Raw genomic sequence first — 20,368 nt, forward strand, 5'->3', positions numbered from 1 at the left:
AAAGGGTGGACAGCAGTGTGAGCAGGCTCTTCTTACCTCAGCACTCCTGGTATTTCCATCATTAGATCAGACAGGGTGGACAGCAGTGTGGGCAGTCTTTTCTTACCTCAGCACTCCTGGTATCTCCACCATTAGATCAGATAGACAGGGAGGGTAGCAGTGTGAGGAGCCTCTTCTTACCTCAGCATTCCTGGTATTTTCATCACTAGATCAGATAGACATGGTGTTTTATTTCAGTCAGGAGGCCTGCCCACACATTGCAGAGAATGTCCAATTTGTTAAACCAGCCTCAGTGTGTAGTTCAGGCTGTTTTCTTCAAAACTGTTCTCATTCATCTGCAGCATACCTGTATCTAGAAAGCGGTGAGTAACCGAAGCGCAAAGTATAATTAAAAAGTCGTAAAATGTTTCCTTTACATACACAAAAATGAAAAACTTTTTGGGAAACATTTTTTGTATTTTATATGATTTACTCCTACAACATTCATGTTATTTTATGTGTTCAGTGCTAATCTAGCAATAGGATATTAAATCACAGAAAAATGCGCTCCTGTTAAAGGCAATGAAGATAGAGCTCGGGTACAGCACTGATGAGCTGTGATAATGGGAGTGAGCTGTTTGTGTTGTTCTGATTTATTACAATTTGTTTTTCCTTTGCAGGTTTTCTACAATACAGAAGATGAAATTGAAGGGTAAGAGATAAATTGAAAATGTATTGTTATTATTATAAGTTTAATTATAAGTTCTAGTTTTCCACAGTCTATGTCATAAATATCTGATAGTTGGGGTTACGATCTCTGAGAGGCCGCATATTATAAAAATTGGCATCCCAAAGTTTCTCAATGATTTTATTTTAAATTCTTACCATTTTGCTCACATTTAACTTCTTAAGATGGCCATAAATATTAGATGTAAAGTGTTTGTGTACCCCACCAATTTTAACAGGATCATATAATTTGCATAGGCCTCTGATGGCAGGTTTCAGGGGAGAGAAGGATCGCGTAATTGGAGTTGATAGCCTGATCCTTTTGTTCTTACTGGCAAGATAGCTTACTCCTCCGTATATCGACCGGGGGGGGGGGGCACATGCATGATTGGCCAAGCTGAGTGTACATGTATCTGTGGGGTACTTCCCCATATGTAAAAATGTGCTGCCATGTTCCATTTAAAAATCATCCCGCAACTTTCCGTCACTTTCAGAATTGTTTCCATGTTACAAACAATATCTGAGTACAGGCTGCCACAGATTTAGGACACTTGGATATGACTATAATAGCAATGTCGAAATCATATGACGCTAGATTTGAAGGACACCGATAGTAGTTTATGGGACCTTCCTGTTTTGTGATAAGCATCCAATTTCTAATAGAGAAGTACTTTCTCATTTACACAGAGGTGTTCATTTCTTCTAGTGGAGAATTTTGCTTAGCAGGCCCTTGGGGAACCTCAGTCTTCACCCTTTAACCCCTACACACGTGGTCAAAATTGTTGGTACCCCTCATTTAATGACAGAAAAACCCACAATGGTCACAGAAATAACTTTGAATCTGACAAAAGTAATAATAAATAAAAAATCTTTGAAAATGAGCAAATGAAAGTCAGACATTGCTTTTCTACCATGCTTCCACAGAATTTAAAAAAAAAAAAAATAAAACTCATGAAATAGACCTGGACAGAAATGATGGTACCCCTAAAAATAATGTAACAAAAGGGACATGTTAAATCACAGTGTGTCCACTAATTAGCATCACAGGTGTCTACAATCTTGGAATCAGTGAGTGGCCTGTATAGAGCCTACAGATACACACTGTGCTATGTGGTGACATGGTGTGTATCACACTCAACATGGACCAGAGGAAGCGAAGGAAAGAGTTGTCTCAGGAGACTAGAAAGATAATTATAGACAAACATGTTAAAGGTAAAAGTTATAAGACCATCTCCAAGCAGCTTGATGTTCCTCTGACTACAGTTGCACATAATATTCAGGAATTTAAGTTCCATGGGACTGTAGTCAACGTCCCTGGACATGGCCACAGGAGGAAAATTGATGACAAATCAAAGAGACGGATAATCCAAATGGAAACAGAAGAGCCCAGAAAAACTTGTAAACAGAGTAAAGGTAAACTTCAACCTCAAGGAACATTAGTGTCAGATCGCACCATCCGTCATTGTATGAGCCAAAGTGGACTTCATGGGAGACAACCAAGGAGGACACGATTATTGAAAAAAAAATGATAAAAAAGTCTGACAGGAATTTGCCAAACTACATGTTGACAAGCCACAAAGCTTCTGGGAGAATGTCCATCAGCTCTATGTTCACAGATTGAAAAATGAAGCATATCAAGAAAAGAACACTGTCCCTACTGTGAAACATGGAGGAGGCTCTGTTATGTTCTGGGGCTGCTTTGATGCATCTGGCACAGCGTGTCTAGAATCTGTGCAGAGTACAATGAAATCTCAAGACTATCAAGCGATTCTAGAGAGAAATGTGCTGCCCAGTGTCAGAAATCTTGGTCTCAGTCGCAGGTCAAGAGTCTTGCAACAGGATAATGACCCAAAGCACACAGCTAAAAACACCCAAGATTGGCTAAGAAGAAAACATTGGACTATTCTGAAGTGGCCTTCTATGAGCCCTGACCTAAATCCTATTGAGCATCTTTGGTAGGAGCTGAAACATGCCGTCTGGAAAAGGCAACCTTCAAGCATGAGACAACTGGAGCAGTTTGCTCTTGAGGAGTGGGCCAAAATACCTGTCGAGAGGTGCAGAAGTCTCATTGACAGTTACAGGAATTGTTTGATTACTGTGATTGCCTCAAAAGGAAGTGCACCAAAATATTAAGTTAAGGTCCCATCATTTCTGTCCAGGCCTATTTGATAAGTTTTTTATTTTTTAAAAAATTCTGTGGTAGCATGGTTGAGAAGCAATGTCTGACCTTTCATAGATTTTTATCTATTTTACTTGTGTCAGATTCAAGTTATTTCTGTCACCATTGTGGATTTTTCTGTCTTTAAATGAGGGGTACCAACAATGTTGACCACGTGTGTATATAGGGATCTGGACTTGTGCAGGGCTGCCGGGGTTACATTCTCGAAGCGGCTGCTGACCAGTGAAGCAATCAGGTAGAAGATGGTGATGATGCTGGGTTAAAACCAGGATATCAAGAACAGAATTGTAAGATAGTCAGTTAGCCAAAAATACGAGCCTTAACCAGAAACTAGTAACAGAGATTAGAGAAGCTGGATTTACGGAAGCAGTGTAAGAAACAACTTCTAACTGGCAGCAAGCTGCCAGGGTTTACATAAGGGGTAGCCCTGCCCAAAGTTCACAGCAAAGAGCTGATTCCAAAGAATTATTAGCGGGCTGCAGTAAAGGGGGTTTTACACTAAGCGATATCGCTAGCAATATCGCTAAAACGTCACTGGTTTTGTGACGTTATAGCGATATTGCTAGCGATATCGCTATGTGTGATACTTACCAGCGACCGGCTCCCCCGCTGTCCATCGCTGATCGCGCGAGAATGTCCGGCTCCATTTCTCGTCGGGCGCTTCCTGCTGAGACTTCCTGCTGTGACGACGAGCGACGCTGGAGGCGGGCGGGAGGACGTCTTCATCGCTGTGTGTGAATGGTAAGTATCGTGCGCTGCGTCGCTGCTGAATCGCTGTGAGGTCTTTCTGTATGAAAGCTCACTAGCGATCATTTAGCGATGCACCAGCGATCCTGACCGGGTCGGATCGCTGGTCGGATCGCTGGTGCATCGCTAAATGTAAAAGGGCCTTAAGACACAGAATCTGTGGCCAAGCAGCAGCACAGGTCCCAGCCACAGTAATGTTAAGCAGGACAGCGCCCATTTCCCACAGCACCATCCGCAGTGCAAGCGCGCCGCCGCCCAACAACAGAGACAGAGACTGCAGGAGATGGTTCAGTAATGGAGGAGATAATTTTGACACATGCTAGCTATGTACTGCCCCCTACAGATCAGGAGTAACATATATCTGTTATGCTTCTGTACAGGAACAGCGTGCTGGTAAAGAGAATGCTCCGACCTGTGGATGAGGAATTTGGACCTCCTGCTGCAAAGCAAATGAAAGAAGGAAGCAAAAAAGGTGATTTCATTAATAGAATTGAATATATTGCAATGTAACATGGATGAGTGACGGCCACAGGACGAGGGGTACAGCAGCAATCAGCAGACTGGCAATGGTTAGATAACATAAATATTTACTAACCAGTTTATAAAAGAAAGGAAAGGATGGTAGGTAAACAGTGTATAACTAACATATACAATAGCAGCAGCTACCCTCAATAACACCAACTACGAGGATACAAAGGTACACTTAAACAGAATTCAGAATTAACAGTTTTATGCAAGCAAAGTACAGGCAATTAACCGTTTCTATGCATAAATCCATAGAACGACAGTGTTGTGACAGTACTTTAGTAATCTCCTACTCGGAGCAGTTTTTTGAAGCGTCTCTTACAGAAGAGGCCTTTTCTCCTAACTAACTAGACCTCTATAAAGTTATTTATATAGGGGCATATACATTCAGATGTAAGATGGTATCGGTAGATCCTGAGACTGAAATAGAAGGGTTCGTGCTGGGCTGAGTCCCGAAAAATCAGAAACGCTGATTTGAAGCTCTTAGAGAATGCCGATCTCTCCAACGAAGGGCTTTTTTATGTCGTTCAAAATAAGGCCTCACGTGGCCTAGACCAAGATGCTGTGTCCTTGGTTGTTCTCACCGAGTCAGCTCAACTCAAGCTGAACAAGCATCCCAGAGTCACCAACAACAGATCCAGAGTTGCACCGCTCCACCCAGAACTTTTTCCAATGATGCGCAGCTTCACTCTCCCCTTTAACTCTCCCAGAAACTGTCACCAACTCCAAACCCCCCATGCTGCAGCTCTAGCCTCTCTGCTGCCTTCTACTGGACAGATCATTTATTACATAAAAAATCTGCAACAATACAGTAAACTGCGATTAACCCTTCCAGCAAAATAAAACATGACCCCTAGATGGTGGCAAAACCGATATAGGTTATATCTTATATCTACTACCATCTGATGCAACTAGATCCACAAGCTCTCTAACTGGGGAAAAAAAGTGGTTTCCACAGTATATGTATGTGTGAGGGCTCCTTTAAAACCTTAAAGGGGTCTTCTAGGATTTTACTTGGATAGTCTCTCCTTGGTATTGGCCCAAATGAGCTGTGCTACTGATTAGTCGCTGCTAGTAAAATTCCTTCCTCCCGATTTTTTTTTTTCAATTAAGAAGCTTGATTATGTTTTCATGTAAGTAAACATTTTACCTTCCTTACCTTTTGCTTTGCTAATTTCAGTGCTACTTTATGTGAGGAAGGAAACTGATGAAGTTTTTGATGCTTTGATGCTAAAGTATCCTACAGTGAAGGGACTACTGGAAGCGGTAAGTGTAACGTAGACGGACATTGTGCTCTGCGCGATGGGTTGGCATCTGCCGGCAGCGAGCCGACGTAAATAGGACAAAACCTGCCGCCAATCAGGTTTCCATCACATCTTGTTTTTATATTCACTACATTCTGTAGATTCGTCAGGACGTGAACATATGTCCTGGACATATGCGACTATGCATCACTTACGTGTGTCACCCACTGACGCCCACTGTAAAATCTTTATCATAAAAACTGATGAACATTAGTCAAGTGTACTTTCCTATACAATAAAAGAAAAAAAAAATCCAAATGCCAAAAGTATAAAAAGTACTGTATGTGTTACTGTAGTGATGAAGTAGTGTGAAACTGCTGAGCTCAGCCTTCAGAAAGCTCCCAGCTGCCATGGCAATTGATTGGCAACCCCAAAATCTCAATGTGTGAGGATCAGGTAGCTGACAGAAGTGACGGCGCGACGATGAAGCTGTCTAAATGCCGCTGTTGGGCTTGACAGAGGCGCTTAAGCGGTTAAACTGATGCGATAGGAGCTAGCCATCAACTGTGCTACAGGAAGCTGCTACATGGAGGGGGCTCAGCTCCTGATCCCGCTCCATATAGCGATAGCGCATGGCCACCGTATATGGAAAGCAGTAGTTGTTAAGGGGTTAAATGGGACGGATGGTCTCACTTAAAGGGAATCTGTCAGCAGTATTTCACCCCCCCCAAACTATTTATATGTGTAAGCAGTTTTATCAAAGACAAGTCCAGCAATACGTTTACACGGCCAGTCCGTTCCTCGGTAACTGAGAAATCTCAACATTTGAATTGATATGCAAATGAGGATAAAGTGCTATGATAGGTCTGAAGCCTCTGTCACTCCAGCTGTATTCCCCACCCAGCGCTTGATTGATGGCTTCTATTTTGTGTGACATCAGGCAAAGGATCCATCAGTTAAGCAGGAGGGAGGCGGTGCTGTGAATAGAGCTGGAGTGACAGAGGCTTCAGATCTACCATAGCTCTTCAGACTCATTTGCATATCGATTCACACTCTGATTTCTCAGTAACAGAAGAACGGATGACTTGTCTTTGAAAGAGCTACGTTTACTTACATATAATTGAGTGCGGTGAAATCCTGGTGATAGATTCCCTTTGATACGAAAGGTTGGAAAAGTTGGGCTTGTTTAGCTTAGAAAAAAGATGCCTCAGAGGAGATCTCCTTTATATTTATAAATACATCTGTGGTCAGTACAAAGGACGGCACAGGACTTATTTCTTCCAAGGACCATGGGCTCTCATTACATATGGAGGAAAGGTTATTCCGGCAGCTAAATAGGAAAGGATTCTTTACAGTTACAGCAGTCAGGCTGTGGAATGCCAACCACAAGAGGTAGAAAATCTTCCTGATCTCATCACGGCCTAAAGCCCCCCATACACGATAGATAGTGGTCATCGAACATGGTTTGGTTGATTATTCAACTGGCATCTATTTCTCCCCGCTCCGCATTTAATACTTGCAGATTTTAATACTCTAGGATACTTAATTGTTTTTTTGGCCTTGTGTTGAATGGTTAATTAAAGTGGAATATGATAGGATGATTCCCCTTCTGTAATGCAGCATGTAGTGTTGTGTACTGCAGGTAGAGGGCAGTGTCGTTCAGCAAATAAACATTACGGGGAGCAATAAAATAACTGGCTGTTACCTGTTCCCGTTTACATTCTCCCTTTCTAGTGTTCTCCAGTGTGGTGCTCTCTGTTTGATGTGTTTTTGTTGTGTTTTTTTTTTCTTTTTCAGTTATCTGAAAAATATGGTATCCCTGTGGAAAAAATTGCAAAAATCTATAAGAAAAGTAAAAAAGGGTAAGACGACTGCAATAGGTTACAGTGGTATTCCCATCTTCAAGATCTTTTCCCAATATATATAGGAGTAATAAAAATAATACCTCCAATTAGAAATGTAGTATAGTTCATCTGATTCACTATGTCTCTTTCCTCATGTGCAGGCATTGCAGTAGCTTAGGTATCCATGGATATGACCACTAGTAACTAACTGCCGCTATATGAATGTTAGTAACCATGGATACCTAAGCTTCCACAATGTCCTGCATATGGGGTAAGCAACATAGTGAATCAGTAGAACTACACTACATTTATAGTTGGAGATATTTGCTAATATTATTATTACACCTACAACATATTGGGATAGGATATTGCCGATGGGAATAGCCCTTTAATTGACTGTTTTTAATTAATGTAGCTGAGATGAAGAGAAGACTGTATATTTATTGGAATTTAGTTAAATAAAGCTGAATTTATGGCAACTAAAAGGTCAGATGAGCCGAACGATCCGCAGAGGATCAAGTTTGAGTCTAATTTCCTGAAATTTGTGGTTTCACGCAAAATGTGATCACTTTGACACTATTTTATTTGATTTTTTTGCAAACCACAAATCTAAAGACTTGCCCAGCAACGGTTCACAATGTGTAACAGTGTGAGACATGTAATGACTGACAGGCCACTTTCCTGATCTAAAATGTCTCACACTGGTAACATCCCATTTTATTTATCCGCTTCATGACCTTGCAATTTTTCATTTTTCCATTTTAATTTTTTCCTCCCCTTCTTCCAAGTGCCATAACTTTTTAATTTTTTTTTTTCTGTCAATACAGCTATATGAGGACTTGGTTTTTGCAGGATGAGTTGTACATTGATTTTACCATGTAGTGTACTGGAAAATGGGAACAAAAATTGCAATTTCTTAATTGTTTTGCTTTTTGTTTATTTTTATTTACATGTTCACTATGAGAATCGTATTGTACTGTCAATTTTTCATAGTCAGTACGAGCACACAGATACCAAACATGCATTTTTTGAGACCCGTAAAGTTTTTATTTTTTGGCATTTGGGGCTGGGTGAGGGCTTATTTTTTGCGCCTTGAGCTGATGTTTTACCGATACCATTTTGGGGGAGATCTGATGTTTTGATCGCCTCTTATTGCATTTTATTGCAATTTTGTGGCTACAAAAATCCTTTATTTCTGAGTTTTGATTTCTTTTCTCTTTACGCCGTTTGCTTTTCAAATTTATTTGTTATATTTTAATAAATTGGACTTTTACGAATGCATAGATACCAAATGTGTATTTTTGTATTTTTTTTAAACTGTTATGTTTTAAATGGCTGTGATTTGAACTTTTGTTGAGTTTTTTTTCCATTTTTTAAATATTTTTAAAAACTTTTTTTCTTTAATTTTTTTTTTACTATTTATCACCACTACAATATATAGAGAAAAATACGATCTCTGTGTCTGGAGTAGGAGGCATAGGAGGTCTGTAGTGACAGACAGACAAGCATGGGGGTCATAAACAGATCCCACCTGTCAGGACAACCCACTGGCATCCCGCGATCACATCACTAGGTGCACAAACGAGAGCATGGAATGACACGGCCCCTACCTGCACATGTTAAATCTAACAGGTTAAAAGCTGCGAGTGGAGTTTCGTTAAAGGCACATGATTGGCTCATTAAATCTGCCATCATGTTTGGGGAAAGATGCAGGCTCAGCATGTTAGCCTGTAGTGGTGCAACTATAGTCTGATGGACCCCGGTGCCAGATGTCCTCCATCCTGGTATATATATGTGCCCTTCAACCTGGTATTTATGTCCCTCATCCATGCCCCATCCTGGTACATGTCCCTTATCCTGGGCCCTAGCCTGATATTTATATCCCCATCCTGGTATATATGTCCCCTGTTCTGCCACTGTTCTTTAATGTATAGCAACAAATAAACCATTATACTCACCTGGGTCAAACATAAAAATCATGGAGCCCCATAGCAGATGTCTAATGCACTCCCCATGGTGCTCAATATAGTATAATGCATACCCCATAGTCCTCCATACAGTAGAATGCACCCCTCATAATCCTCCATACAGTATAATGTGCCTCCATAGTGATATATGTAGTATAATGCACAGCTCATAGTCATACATGTAATGTAATTCACAGCCCATGGTCATCCATGTAGTATAATGCACAGGTCATCATCACACATGTAGTATAATGCACAGCCCATAGTTATACATATGATATAATGTACAGCCCATAATCATACATGTAATATAGCACAGCACCATGGACATGAAGTTACTTGTGTTGAAAGGTAACTTCAAAACTCAGAGAGACAGGAGAGTCTGTGAGTATAAACTTATGACGACCTTTGACACACTCAGTGCAGGAATGAATGTGTCGCATGGATTTATGTCTTTTTACATCAATTAACGAATTTGCTCTTCAGACCTTGTGGAGGAATCACAACACAGAACCAGACCCCAATCAGAGGACAATAAAACTTTCACTCCTTATCTATGAACTGTTCCAATATTTATGGTCATAACTGTCTATCTCTCTCCCACAATGACAGTTCTGTGCTGGGTTGTGTATAAATGTGATTTTTCATATTTTGTATTAGTCTATGCCTGATGAAGAGACCTGAGTAGTCTCAAAAGCTTGCAATGTGTTACCATCTTTTCTGTTAGGCCGGAGTCACACTAGCGAAAAAATCGGACAAATGCAATGCGATAAAAAATCGCATTGCATTCGTCCCAATGTTATTCTATGGTGGTGCTCCCATCATCCGATTTTTTTTTTTTTTGGAACGTTTCCTCGGACCAAGACAATCGCAGTCTATGGGTGCGATTAAAAATCGGATTACAAACGGACCACAAGTGTGACTTGCGATAAAATCGCAAGACTTCTCCAGGTCAACAGGAAAGAGCATCAGGCATTGGTATTGGATGTCAAAACGGATGCTTAGATGCGAATAAAATCGGTTCATCGCCGGAAATTCGGATGACAGACGGATCCCTGGACAAGAAATCTTTGTGCGATTTCGTACTGTAAAAATCGGACCGATTTTTTAATCGTTGTGTGTGACTCCAGCCTTAGCCATTAAAAGGTATCAACCACTGAGGATTCTCAATTCCAAATATTTTTCAGAGTCATCCATGTAATATAATGCACAGCCCATAGTCATAAATGTAGTATAATGCACAGCCCTCACTCGTCAGGCCCGGTTGCAGCATCGACGACCGCTTCAACCGCAGTTGTTGCGCCCCTGCTAGCCCGCATCAATGGCAGGGACACGACATTTGACGTAAGCTTATGTCATATGTCTTGAAGGGTTTAATATAATCTCTGGAGGCAGATTCTCTATGTCCGACCCATAAATCTTAACAGCTCATTTACATATTAAGGCAAATGTGGATTTCTCTGGAAAAAGACATCGGATCTCGGATATTAAGGTGTCATTTTATTCGGCTTCCTATGACTTATGTGCCCATATAGACGGCTCAGGATGGATGATGCTACTGGCAGATTCCCTTTTAAAATGTTCATATCTCATTTCTCTGGTAATGATGGTCTGATACTAAAATAGCACAAAAGTGAAATTGGTGTTGGAATTTGTTTCTGTTTTTATCTGTTGCATTTTTGTACTGATGTCTCCTAAAGTTAAAACCTATGTGAGTTTGTTACGGGGCTGGAGCCGCTCCGCGCACTAATGACTCATGCATTAGGGGAAGTGGAGCACAGCAGTTTGTCAAACAACGGCTGTATGTTTACACAGGAATCCAGTGTTACGGTCATATCGGTGCTCCGAGTATAAATAATGAGTCACTCCGAGCTGAAATATCTACTTTATAATGCTGCAGCCTTTCCGGTGCGTCTTAGGAGTCTCAGGCTTGTGACATTAGCCATTGCTTTTCAGTGTCATCATAGCAGAGCGAAGGCTAGCTGCGACCCGTGACCCTGGGAGGGGCGCTCTGTGATGTAATAGTGGCACAGGTGGAGCAGAATGGTCCGGAAATATATTTTCCATTATTATTTACAGCGTATTTGACAATTTATAGACTTGTTTTACTGATTTCATTCACAGTTTTAACTATTTGCCGCTCCTGTATTTAATATTCGGCATAGGGATGAGACTTTTCTTTTTTCTTACTCCAAGGCCATGATGCTTGAACTCTTCTTTCTCATATTCTCCAAATAAGGATGATTCTACAGCTTTATATAATAGGGGTTCTTAAATATATAGCAATTTAATTGATGATCTACAGTTTCTTTATTTTTTTATATGTTTTCATTCCTCACCGTCTTTACAATGTCTAGTTTCAATCAATGGAAAATTAAAAAAAAAAAATGGCCAGGTCCATTTGCTACATATACTTCAACATTTACACTGAACACTAATTGGTACTCTGGAATTTAAAGGGGGTTCCAGATTTGGGACTTGAGTCTTTAGTCAGCTGACGAGCGGTGGATACCACGTCACTGCAGGCAGCGTGCGCACACATTCCTGACGTCTGTGAGGACGACTTAGAATCATAGAATGGTAGAGTTGGAAGGGACCTCCTGGGCCATCTGGTCCAACCCCCTGCTCAAAGCAGGATTCGCTAAATCATCCCAGTCAGATGTCTGTCCAGCCTCTGTTTGAAGACTTCCATTGAAGGAGAACTCGCCACCTCCCGTGGCAGCTTGTTCCACTCATTGATCACTCTAACTGTCAAAAAGTTTTTTCTAATATCTAATCTGTGTCTCCTCCCATTCAGTTTCATCCCATTGCTTCTAGTCTTTCCTTGTGCAAATGAGAATAAAGATGATCCTTCTACAGTGTGACAGCCCTTTAGATATTTGCAGACAGCTATTAAGTCTCCTCTCAGTCTTCTCTTTTGCAAACTAAACAATCCCAAATCCTGCAACCTTTCCTCATAAGACAGTGTTTGCAGACCGGTCACCATTCTGTTGCTCTTTTCTGAACTTGCTCCAGTTTGTTGATGTCTTTTTTAAAATGTGGTGCCCAAAACTGGACATAATATTCCACAAGAGGTCTGACCAAAGAGGAGTAGAGGGCAATAATGACTTCACGTGATCTAGACTGTATGCTTCTGTTAATACATCCTAGAACTGCATTTGCCTTTTTTGCTGCTGCATCACACTGTTGACTCATATTCAGTCTGTGATCTATTAGTATACCCAAGTCTTTTTCACATGTGCTGTCACTTAGCCCTATTCCTCCCATTCTATATATGCTTTTTTTCATTTTTATTGCCCAGATGTAGTACTTTGCATTTTTCCCTGTTAGTTGCTGCCCACTTCTCCAGTTTATTTATATCTTTTTGAATCCTCTCTCTCTTCTCTAGTATTAGCTATCCCTCCTAGCTTTGTGTCATCAGCTTATACTATTGCGCCCACAACTAACGTTGCTCACCATCTGCCGTTCTTAAAGTGATAGGGTAAATTCCCCTACAATTCTCACTGACCAGATACCTATTATCTCTGTGCAGTCTGCTAACTGATGAAGGCCGTTTGTGGCTGAAACGTTTTGTTTATTTTGACTGCATTAAATATACCAGCATTCTTTCAGAAGTTGAGTGCCAAGTTTCTTTCTATTTACACAAGGTGTGGGTACCTACTTGTACAGTGTTTTTGGCTAGTAGACTTGTGTATCCCCACAGCGCGCAAAGTGCAAATGCCGGGAACGGGCAGTCATGTGACCACAGGTAAGAGATTTGCACACTTCCGGCCACATTCCGACTAGACGTGTTCGGCCTCTCTCAATTCACTTGTTTTAAGTGAGGCCATGCAAGTCTAGTCAGCATGTGATCACATCTATGGAAATTGCCCGTTCCTCCTGGCGTTGGCACATTGTGAAGATTCACAAGTCTACAGTCACATAGAGTAACTTCAACCTACAAAGTATTGATTCGGGGGGGGGGGTGAATACAAATGCACATCACAATTTTCAGATTCATATTTTTTAAATATTGTTATTTAGTTGTTGGTATATCACATAAGATCCAAATAAAATACATTTTGTTTTCGGGTGTAAACCTTTCTAGGCCTCAGTCAGTAAATGTTCTTCTGGGTTTTTTTTTTCTTAGCATTTTGGTGAATATGGATGATAACATAATCGAGCACTACTCCAACGAGGACACCTTCATACTGAACGTGGAGAGCATGGTGGAACAAGGCTACAAGATCACACTGACGGAGATATAACTCCCAGCCAAGCTGATGCCTGATGGGGAGGAATATCCACGGACACGAGAAGACCTCTGTTCTCCTGCGATCTCGCACCCATCAGAGACATTTAGAAATCGTAATTAGTGCCTAAGAGAGCGAATGCAAGATTCAATCCATGGTCCGTATAGGGAAAAAAGACAGAGGGAACCGTATTTATATTCTTATTCTGATACAAGATGGATACGACCATTGTCATGAAGCTCATCACCTTCTCAGAAGAAGATTCCATGTTTCATTTTTTCGAGGAAGATGGAAATTATAGATGATTTAATGACTTCCAAATCCTCCTCTATGCAGTACCTCCACAGTCTACAGCACTGGAGTGAAGGCACGTGGGCCGAATGACGTGGTCATTGCATTTTTTTGTGCTATCCATCAACTGGTTTTAAACTGAATGTACAAAAAGTATTTTGTAAGTAATCTAAACAAAAAAATGATTTTTTTAACACAATGTACAAATTATTTTGTAAAGTGCAATATTATATTTTCATTTTTATCGTTTCCTTTGTTTACTGCCGCAATGGCAATGACCAATCAGAAATTGTAAGTCCGTTTTCACTTGATACCTAATGAAGATGACTCTCATCAAATCCACTTTTATGTCTTAAAGGGGTTTTCTGGATTCAGAAAAACACCTGCACTCCAAAAAAACTGTCCTTTTCTCACGCTCCTTGGGTCCAGCGATGAGCCTTCGCTGCTTCATCCAGTGTAATTATTTTCAGCGCTGAAGTTGTTTTAATAGCGCTGAAGCCAATAACTGAGCGTAGCAGCTCACTGATTGGCTGCAAAGATATCGACGTGACAGCAGAACTGCAGAGAATATCAGAAACTGGAGGCAGCGGCGGAGAATCAGAACTGGACCTGGGGAGGATGAGCAAAGCAGGGTTTTTTTTTTTTTTTTTAAAAAGAAAAAACAAAACCTGCAGCTGGGTGATGGAGGTTTTCCAAAACTGAAAAACCCATTTCAAACTACTGGGCAACAAGACCTGTTTTTGTGTTGGTATCAATATGTGAGGCCCCGTATGCACCCCAAGCTCCGATCCCCACATACAGACAACACGTAATCTGCCCTCTTTCTTGTCTTGGTATTCTTTCCACTTAGTTTTACATTACTTTTTCTAATTCTTCATTATGGCTTGTGCAGAATGCTCATACTTCTTGTTACCTGAGTGGGTTAAACATAAAATAAGTCTGTGTGGCATTTAGAGGCAGCTCCTTGTATAGTAAATCAAACTTCCTGTAATCCCGTCACAACATGCAACTACATGTACTCACCTAAACAGGAGCCCAAGTGGTCGCTGATTTCAAAACCCCATTTTCAAATACACTTTTAGAGAATTCTATATTTTTATTTTTTTTTTAGAAGGGGTTGTGACCAAGATCTCACTCTGGAGCACCTGATGAGCAGTGAATTCAATTGGAACTCTGCAATACTTTATTTGCCCTGCGGAGGCACTGTAGGGAATTTGAACACTAGCTGGTGATCCTCCTGATCGCTGAGGATCTAAGCAAACTAGACACCCTGTGATCCACGTATTCATTGAATTGTTCAAAGAGGAAAACCCAAATAAAACTCCCATCATCCAGATCCCTCTGATATAGGGGAATGGGTGTATGTATATATCTCTCCATGGCTGCATATAAGGTGAATCTCATCTATTGAATTTGCGGTAAACATGTATTCTTATTTCTGTGAATACCTTCCATATTTTCATTTCCAATCTTTCTGTTTTATTGTACATTGTGGCAAGTTTGTATATAGATCAGTAGTACATGACTGGAACTATTGTATTTTTACCATTGTGGTGAATGTGAAAAACTGGAAAAATGTGCTTTTATTTTTTTTTTTCTTAAAACCTATATATATAAGATTTGAATTTGTTTGTTTTTTTAACACCTGTGCTTCCGAACCGAGTGATGAAAGTGTAAATATACTGGATGATCTTTCCGCATTGTTTGTACGGGGGGAAGTCATCTTGGTGTGAAGGTCAATCAAAAAAAAAGAAATCACATTTTTAATACCATAGAAAATATTCCCCATGACTGGATGTGTAAGCAATGCTTCTGGAGCTGACTTTGTAGGATACACTCCGTGGCTTTAAAGCGACATAACTTATTTAAAAGGGACAACTGTAGCTCCAACACAAATGAAGCAGGACTCATAGGCTTCCATTTTTCCGTTAAAATAAAGCTTTCTCATTTTACCTTACAAGTCGTGCTTTGTCATTTACATTCAACACAATATGCAAACCTTAGGAGTGAAAACGAATTACCCTCTGGCTACTGGTTATGTGTTTGGCATAGTTGTCACATTTGTCACCAATATTTAGGTTAATGCTGATTAGGCCAATTGGCCTAGATTATTATCGGAAATTCAAATATTTGGCTAAACGCTTGAAAATACCAACCTTAATTACCGTATATCTCATGGGATAAGAAACAGGGAAGTGCCTCTAAGGCTGGTTTCACATTTGCGTTTTTTTGCGCTGGAAAAAAACGCATATGTGCGCATGCGTTTTTTCCCCTATATTTAACATGGGTGTGCATACCTGCGCGCTGGTAAGCGCATGTATGCGATTTTCATGCGCTGCGTTTTTTTGGGGTGTGCGTTTGTATTTTCCAGACGCAGCATGTTGCATTTTTTGGCCCTGCAAAAAAGCGCATGCGCACATATGCGCACGTTTTGCGCTAAAAATGGCCATTATAGCCTATGGATGCGCATACATGCGCACTGGCATGCTCATGTATGCGTTTTTTTGCACATGCGGTTTTTTTTGTTAACCATGGAATTTAGGGGTTTGGGTTAGAGTTAGGGTTAGTTAAGGGGTTTAGGGTTAGGGTTAGGGTCAGGGTCAGGGTTAGGGTTGGGGTTAGGGTCAGGGTTAGGGTTAAGTATGGTTTGGTTAAGGGTCAGGGTCAGGGTTAGGGTTGGGGTTAGGGTCAGGGTTAGGGTTAAGTATGGTTTGGTTAAGGGTTAGGGTCAGGGTTAGGGTTAGGGTTAGGGTCAGGGTTAGGGTTAAGTATGGTTTGGTTAAGGGTTAGGGTTAGGGTTAAGGTTAAGTATGGTTTGGTTAAGGGTCAGGGTCAGGGTTAGGGTTGGGGTTATGGTCAGGGTTAGGGTTAAGTATGGTTTGGTTAAGGGTTAGGGTTAGGGTTAGGGTCAGGGTTAGGGTTAAGTATGGTTTGGTTAAGGGTTAGGGTCAGGGTTAGGGTTAGGGTCAGGGTTAGGGTTAAGTATGGTTTGGTTAAGGGTTAGGGTTAGGGTTAGGGTCAGGGTTAGGGTTAAGTATGGTTTGGTTAAGGGTTAGGGTCAGGGTTAGGGTTAGGGTTAGGGTTAAGTATGGTTTGGTTAAGGGTTAGGGTCAGGGTTAGGGTTAAGGTTAGTTAGGGTTAAGTATGGTTTGGTTAAGGGTTAGGGTCAGGGTTAGGGTCAGGGTTAGGGTCAGGGTTAGGGTTAGGGTTAGTTAGGGTTTAGGGTTTGGGTTAGGGTTAAGTATGGTTTGGTTAAGGGTTAGGGTGAGGGTTAGGGTCAGGGTCAGGGTTAGGGTTAGGGTTAGGGTCAGGGTTAGGGTTAGTAAAGTCATGGTTTGGGTTAGTGTGAGGGGCCACCTAATGTTGGAAAAAAACGCAAACGCGGTAAAAACGCACTAAAAACGCATACAAACGCATAAAAACGCTGCGTTTTTTTCATGCATGCTCATAAAAATGCTTGAAAAAAACGCAGCAGTTGTATGCTTTTGTATGCGTTTTTTCAATGCGTTTTTTTGCGGGAAAAACGCGCTGCAAAAAAAAGCAAGTGTGAAACTAGCCTTAATCGTACAAACACATAAAGCATCAGATTGGTGGGAGTTTACGGTTGTACTCCAATCTCAGTTGATAATATACAAAATGCACAACAGTGGCCAAAAAAATAAAAAATCCACCAGGAGATTAGAAAGTGTCATCTCTGGCAGCGCAAATCAGTGGACTGTGCATAAAAATTCAGAAGGTTTTATTGCGCTCAGAGAGCAGAATAACGCTTAGCTCTAGAAGTGCTCGTTAAAAAATGGGTCAATCTTACCTTTCCAGTGCCAATGTGTATGTTGGTCAGTCCGGTCAGTCTGAGGAGTCTTGGACTGGATGGTTTGTGTGGTGCAAGGAACAGTTCCTGTCTCTGTTATAGACTATATTAAAAAAAAGGGTCTGCACTAGTGATGAGCAAGTATACTCGTTGCTCGGGTGTCCTCCAAGTATTTTGGCGTGCTCGGAGATTTAGTTTTCGTCATCTCAGCTGCATGATTTGCATCTGCTAGACAGCCTGAATACATGTGAGGAATGCCTGTTTGTTAGGAAATTCCCACATGTATTTAGCCTGTCTACAAGTTGCAAATCATGCAGCTGAGACGTCGAAAACTAAATCTCCGAGCACGCCAACATACTCGGAGGACACCCGAGCATGCTCGGGAAACCCGAGCAACGAGTATATGGGTCGCCCTCACACCCAGGGCTGTGGGGTACTCGGTACCGGTCCCAATGAGCCTCGCTGAGAGATGTCACGGCAGCGGGGACCCAGCCCGTGGCCCTGGGCGCCCATTGTAAACGTTCAGTGCGAATGAATAGGTCGTGACGCCACCTGTGGTGTTCGGCAATGTTGATGTTAGGCCGATGCTGCAGACAGTTCCTCTGGGACAGATGGTGTGGTGCAGCAGTGATGGTATAGCCCTCCACAGGCAGGGCTGTAGTCCCAGGGCAGAGTAGATGTAGTGACACTTAGATGGTAAAGTGTCAGGCGCCTGGAATGTACCAGTGTCGGGCAGGTTGACGCGGGAATAAGTGGAGGACACCAGAGCATGTAGTTCCAAAGCTTTACTCACAGTCTGTAGTGGCTCAAGAGCCCGCATCTGTGCCGTGTCACCAGGTTAGGAGCTCAGTCAACCTCCAGGCAAGATGAAGCACACCTTTCCAACACTCCTCCAACTTATGTGCCTTTTCTGAACGTCTCCCTCTTAGCGCCTTTAGTGAAGTATTCACAGTACTGAGTTACACTGGAGTTCCTCCTGTCAGATGTTCCTATGAACTCTACTTGTAGGGCAGACAGCTGTAGCCTGCTTCTGGGACTCTCTGCTACAAAGTCCCGGCTCTCTATCTCGTTGCTGTTGTGCCCCCAAGTCTGGTGTGGGAATAAAGCATTCATCAACTTCTATTCCTTCGGTGTCTTTTGCTACACTACTCTATGTGTGGGGTGCAGGTGTTGGAGTGTGGTCAGGTGTCTCCACCTTACCTGGATGGTGGGGTACCACACCTCAATAGGTGCAGTACCTCTGCGGCGACTGAACCCTCAGCAGCGCCACATATACTCGCTCATCACTAGTCTGCACTGAAAGGGTCCTGGACCATTGTACTAATCACAATCAATTCCTCGTGCATCAGTATTAGAAGTGGTTAAACCATCCCAATATGGGAAACAAAGAGCTCCAAAATGAGGCCCACTAAGCATCATTAGTGTTTACATATCACACAAGGGGATCTGGGTTCTGCTTTACAGGGACCACCCTGTATGATCATAAACACATTCCTAATGGCCTCTTGTTGGAGGGGTGTCAGATGTGTTATGCCCTAGTAGGCTGACCTATTCTGTCAGGTTGTTGGGCAGCAAGTCACAGACCTGTGTATAAAACCCATCAGGATATTTTACTGAAAGATCTTCCAATAAAAGCTATTAACAATATAAATTTGTATCAGCACTTCTCAGGGTTCATTTGTGATCACAAAATTCGCACTTCACATTGACACAGTTCTCTCTGGCTCTTTCTGGCTCTCTGGCATAGCTAGGTCATTCAGCCCACCACTTCACCAGTCTTATCTTCTCTGCTCATTTCCTCTCTCAAAGAGGCAATGCTTTTTCCCATGGGAGGCTGTCCCTCTTTGGGGCTGCTTTTGGGTGGACATGAGACAAACCCTGGCTGGACTTGATGCATCTTTAATACAGGCTTTAAAGGTCAAATTCTCAAACCTCATGAACACGGCACCTCTGTGCCTCAGTGTTTGCAGCCAGCAAGCAGGCTTACCTCGACAAAACAAAAAGCAAAAAACAAATATCCTAAAATAAAAAAGTAAAAAGTAAATAGCAAAAATTGCATGAAGGTAGTAATAATAATAAAAGGGTATTTAGTAAACATAATTTTGATCAAAAGAATGTACAAGCCATAGGCAGAGCCGGCTCCAGGTTTTTGAGGGCCCCGGGTGAAAGAGTCTCAGTGGGCCCCCCCCCTTTAACACATACCACGATTCATGCTGTGTGACATCCGTGGTGCCGGCCAAAAACGGACTTGTCTCCGTGTGATCCACGCATGTGATCCACATGGACACTCGCTCTGTGGCAAAACACATTCATGTGAAGGAGGCTATTGATTAGTAGTGTACGCATGAAAGAAAGAAGAGAGAGAATGAAAGAATAGAGAGAGAGAACAGAAAGAAAGAGGGGAAATAACAGAGAAAGAAACAGAGAAAGAAAGAGGGTAAAGAAAGAAAGAACAAAGAGAGAAAGACAGAGGGGAAAGAAAAAAGACAGAAAAAAAGAACAGAGAAAGAAAGAGTGGACAGAAAAAAGAACAAAGAAAGAGTGGACAGAAAAAAGAACAGAGAAAGAAAGAGTGGACAGAAAAAAGAACAGAGAGAAAGAAAGAGGGGAAAAAAGAACAGAGAGGGAGAGAAAGAAAGAGAGGAAAGAAAGAACAGAGAGAGAAAAAGAGTGGACAGAAAAAAAGAACAAGGAGAGAGAGAGAAGGAGGGGAAAGAAAGAAAGAACAGAGGTAGAGAGAAAAAGAAAGAGGGGAAGAAAGAAAGGACAAAGAAATAAAGAGGGGAAAGAAAGAGAAACAACAGAGAGAAAGAAAGAGAGGAAAGA

The 20,368-nt window shown here is 41.7% G+C and overlaps 1 protein-coding gene across 3 annotated transcripts in view; it reads left to right on the top strand.

The window, feature by feature from the left end:
* The window catches only part of GRHL2 (grainyhead like transcription factor 2), an 87,442-nt gene extending 71,756 nt beyond the window's left edge, over positions 1-15,686 (top strand). For all 3 annotated transcript variants that reach the window (XM_073590074.1, XM_073590073.1, XM_073590075.1), the window contains 5 exons: positions 660-691; positions 4,012-4,103; positions 5,337-5,422; positions 7,198-7,262; positions 13,341-15,686. In XM_073590074.1, the coding sequence (XP_073446175.1) occupies positions 660-691; positions 4,012-4,103; positions 5,337-5,422; positions 7,198-7,262; positions 13,341-13,458 (393 nt within the window). In that variant the 3' untranslated portion in view covers positions 13,459-15,686. The remainder of the gene's footprint in view (positions 1-659; positions 692-4,011; positions 4,104-5,336; positions 5,423-7,197; positions 7,263-13,340) is intronic.
* Positions 15,687-20,368: the final 4,682 nt, after the last annotated feature.

Source organism: Dendrobates tinctorius, unplaced genomic scaffold (assembly GCF_039654945.1).
Source record: "Dendrobates tinctorius isolate UK_male_01 unplaced genomic scaffold, ASM3965494v1 ptg000116l, whole genome shotgun sequence".
Taxonomy (NCBI): Eukaryota; Metazoa; Chordata; class Amphibia; order Anura; family Dendrobatidae; genus Dendrobates; species Dendrobates tinctorius.